Below are 4052 nucleotides of genomic sequence, written 5' to 3'. Positions count from 1 at the left end.
GGATAGTACGGCATATACAATTCTTTAATTATGAAATTACACCAATGGTGGAACCTCCTCTCCTCTTTAAAAACCACCTTTTGTCATGATCAACCTATTGTAACTGCCACTATTTCAAAGGGTAAGGAAGCCATTGCGCACTTCAGGCCTTGAAATATCCTAGGTGGTGCCTACTCTAGGTTTATTGAGTATGTCCCCTATGTCATACAAATCTTATCAATTAGTTTGGAGGCAGTGAGAACGATGGGGGCTTGTATCGTGCAAGGTGGGCAATGATTATAATAAATAGGCAGGGATCATGGGGCTATACCATTCATTTCATGTAAAGAGAGTGCAAGTTGCTATCATATACGAAGTCTTAGGGTTGGGCATTAATAAAGAGGAAAGGGGACTATAGCATATCGTGTGTTCCCGAGAAGATTATCATGAGGGGAGGACATTAATAATAGAAGGGGCCTTACAATGACACCCTTTTCTAAAATATAGATGTTTATGGAAACATAGTGCTCTCTAGACCATTGATAAGGCTTGGGCGTGAAGAAGGGGAGGTGGCTTGCTCAAATCCTCATTGCTTTAGAGGGTCAATGTGTACCCCCTTCCTTAGCCATAGGGTAGAGTATTGATGTGCAGCTTGAGGCTTTTAGGCATATGTTAACAAGATTCACATGTATTCCCTCTGGCCCATGATACTAAAGTATTGTGAGTTTCAAAACAAAATAAATTGCTCTTAGCCATAGCTTAAATTGCTTAATTGGATTTTATCTACAAAACTAGTATATCTCTACTCCATGGGCATTCGATGAATGAAGAAGGAAAATTAATTAGGAGCCACTTGAGATGTATGAATCAAGTGCACCGAGTCTATATTAAGCTATACAATTGCTAATAGAGCCTTTATCACATCTCATAAAAAGTCCTTATCACATGTTATTAGAAGAATTAAGGACAATGGGGGGGGAAAAAGAGGGACAATGAATGAGGGGCTTGATATGCATGAATTATATGAATTAATCATGTGCACACTGAGTACAATTGTTCATTAGATGGAGGGGCAACTCCATGCACAATTTGGCTCCATGGACAATTTTAGTTTATATGTATGAATCATGTGCACATCTTGTACTATTGATAATCATAAGGAGAGCGTCCATGCACAATTTGACTTGGGCGCTCCAGCTCTTATAAGGACCAATTATCACCAACGATGCACAAGGCCCACAATGTTGGAGAAAGATACAAGAGAAATTGGCTTTGCCGAAAGCTTTGGAGGGGACTCCAAAAAGTGCACATGATGATTGGTGCCGGCCCAAAATGTACGAGGTAAAGGTCAATGGTAGGCGCCTACAAGATATGGAAGTCGGTGGAAAAGATCCATGGTTATGAAAGTTACGTACCTGCATGGCCACCCCCCTTCTATAGCAATCAGCCTCTCCCTTCAATCTCTACATTGCAATTCATTCATATCTCTATAAAAATCAGCGTCTCACTGCAATTCGGATCATTGAATTCCTTCAATCTCTCTATTGCAATTCGTATCATTTGCATTCCTTTCATCACATTATTGCTTCCATTGCAATACGTATCATTCTTGCATCCCTTCATTTCATCACACTTTGCTGCCATGGATCTCCGCTTCTCCAGTTTTGGTCATGCAGCTGCTCCTGCCGATCTCTCGCCTTACCTCAACCCTCCTAGAACCTCTTACGCATTCAACCCATCCCCCTTTCCCCTCTTCCTCGCCTCCCACCGCCTCCCGCATCCTGCCTCCAGCCGCCGCTCCCTCTCCCCGCCCCCTAAAGCTTCCCTCCAGGACCGCTTCTGCACTGCCTTTGAGTCCCTCATCAACCTTTTCGACTGCTCCCCTCTGGATCCCCTTACCGATCCCCTTCGTAAAGGCAACTTCGTACCTGTTGCCCACGAGTGCCCCCCGCAGCCTTGCTGCATTGAGGGGAACGCCCACCTGCCCGAATTCCTCAATGGCGTCTACCTTCGAAACGGACCCAACCAGCGATACGCCTCGCCCGGAGCGCATCACTTCTTCGATGGAGATGGCATGCTGCACGCTGTTACTATTAAGGATGGCCACGCCACGTACTGTTGTCGCTATACACGTACTAGCCGCTTTCAGCAGGAAGATGTAGCGGGACGAGCGCTCTTTCCCAAAGTGTTCGCAACGTCCAGAACAGGCTTTGTGGGCATTGCGAGAATCTCATTGGCCCTTCTGCGGCACTTGTTAGGCGTCACAGACTTGACCCAGGGAATTGGCCTGTCAAACAGCGGACTCATATTTCATCATGGAAAATTGCTTGCATTGTCTGAAGACGATGTACCTCATGCTATTAGAATTCAATCTGATGGAGACCTTCTCACTAGCGGGAGATACACATTCGGTGGTAGACCTAGTTGGTCCTTCACTAGCCACCCCAAAATCGATCCCCTCACAGGCGAAATGTTTGCTTTTGGCTACAATCCACTCTTTCCACCATATCTAAGCTATTTCCGGGTGTCCAGAGATGGCCTTCCCTCTAAATACGTGCCTGTCAAAATGAGAGAACCCTCTATGATCCATGATTTTGGCCTCACCCGCAAGTATGTGGTGTTTCCTGACGTGCAAGTGGTGTTCAGACCGTACCGCCTTCTCAAAGGAGAATCACCCATAGTATGCGATTGCACGAAGACGCCTCGGTTCGGTGTCCTTCCCCGTTATGCTGAAGATACTTCTGCCATTCGGTGGTTTGACGTGCCCGGATGTAACTGCTTTCATTTCCTGAATTCATGGGACGAGGGCGATGAAGTGGTGCTCATTGTCCCGCTCATTGCCAGAGTTGATCATGTCCTTCTAGGCGACTTACAAAACTTTGACGTGTCACTGTCGGAAATCCGACTTAATCTGAAGACAGGATCTGTCATACAGACACAAATTTGTACGGGCAATCTGGAGATGGGAAATATGAACAGGCAATTTCAGGGTGTACAAAACAAGTTTCTGTACATGGGTATTGCAGGACGCTTTCCAAATCTCTCCGGAGTGGTGAAAGTAGACCTCGCGGAGCAAAAGGTGGTAGCTCAGAGGAGCTTTGGGGAGGGATGCTGTGGCAGCGAACCCTTCTTCGTGTCGTCCAAAGTAGAAAATGCGGCGGAAGACGATGGCTGCTTGCTCTGCTTTGTGCACGATGAACGAACCTGCAAATCAAGCCTACTGGTCCTGGATGCACAATCACAATCCCTAGACATTTTAGCAGCTGTGAAGATCCCAGCGAGGGTACCCTATGGTTTTCATGGACTCTTTGTCTCGCAGGAAGAGCTGGAGCAACAACCTAACGAGCAAATCATCCCAAGTAGAAACTTGTGTAAATCGGAGTTCGTTGGCCGTGCTTATGCGCAATTCACCAGTCTGTGTGAGGTTAAAAATTAGAAAGACGAGTAAGATGAGCCGTCTCCGATGGATAGATGTGCACTGCAACCAGCTTGCTGTCGTCTAGCAGTTTCCCTCTGTAGATCGAGTGAAGATTTAGGATTTAGGGTTTATTTTAGGGGGTAGGGTTTAGAGGATTTGGGTTTAGCAAATTGCTAATTACTATATCTATGTACATGGACTTGATTGTGCAACACACATATAAAACCTTTTTTCCAACTAAAAGCAATGCTTAGGGTTAACGGAGATCTAATGATTCAAATCGAATGAGGAAGCATCAATAAAGCCACAATGAGTCCAAAAACAATCACAAAGGAAAAGTCAAAAAAATGGAAGAGAGAGAGAGAGAGAGAGAGATGCCATCTCCTACAGTAGTAACACATTTACAACTAGCGAGAGGGGACATATCTAGCCATTTGTATGCTTATGAGTGAATTTTCTAATCAAATACCAATGAAGTACCAATGCATCTAGGGAGGGATGGGGGGGGGCAGGGCTTATTACTTGCTATATGCACATGTATACATGTGTATACATATGTAAACATATATGAAAAAAATTTGTATATATGTGTACACATACATAAATGTATGCATATATATTTTTATATATACATATATATAAAACGTGTGCACAC

The 4052-nt window shown here is 44.7% G+C and overlaps 1 protein-coding gene across 1 annotated transcript; it reads left to right on the top strand.

Moving 5' to 3' along the window:
- Positions 1-1621: 1621 nt before the first annotated feature.
- LOC147885916 (zeaxanthin 7,8(7',8')-cleavage dioxygenase, chromoplastic-like) lies at positions 1622-3415 on the top strand. Its single transcript, XM_087396247.1, has one exon. It carries the CDS (start codon positions 1622-1624, stop codon positions 3413-3415), a length of 1794 nt encoding a protein of 597 aa, XP_087252373.1.
- Positions 3416-4052: the final 637 nt, after the last annotated feature.

The sequence above is a fragment of the Dipteris shenzhenensis genome, chromosome 25, assembly GCF_047967505.1.
Source record: "Dipteris shenzhenensis isolate YYH24624 ecotype China chromosome 25, Dip_SZ_1.0, whole genome shotgun sequence".
NCBI classification, from domain to species: Eukaryota; Viridiplantae; Streptophyta; class Polypodiopsida; order Gleicheniales; family Dipteridaceae; genus Dipteris; species Dipteris shenzhenensis.
Note: the sequence above shows the minus strand (reverse complement) of the source record. Positions and strands in the feature narration are given on the sequence as shown.

Bases quoted from the DNA above. Each gene is read 5' to 3' on its own strand.
- LOC147885916 (XM_087396247.1), top strand. From the start codon at position 1,622: ATGGATCTCCGCTTCTCCAGTTTTGGTCATGCAGCTGCTCCTGCCGAT.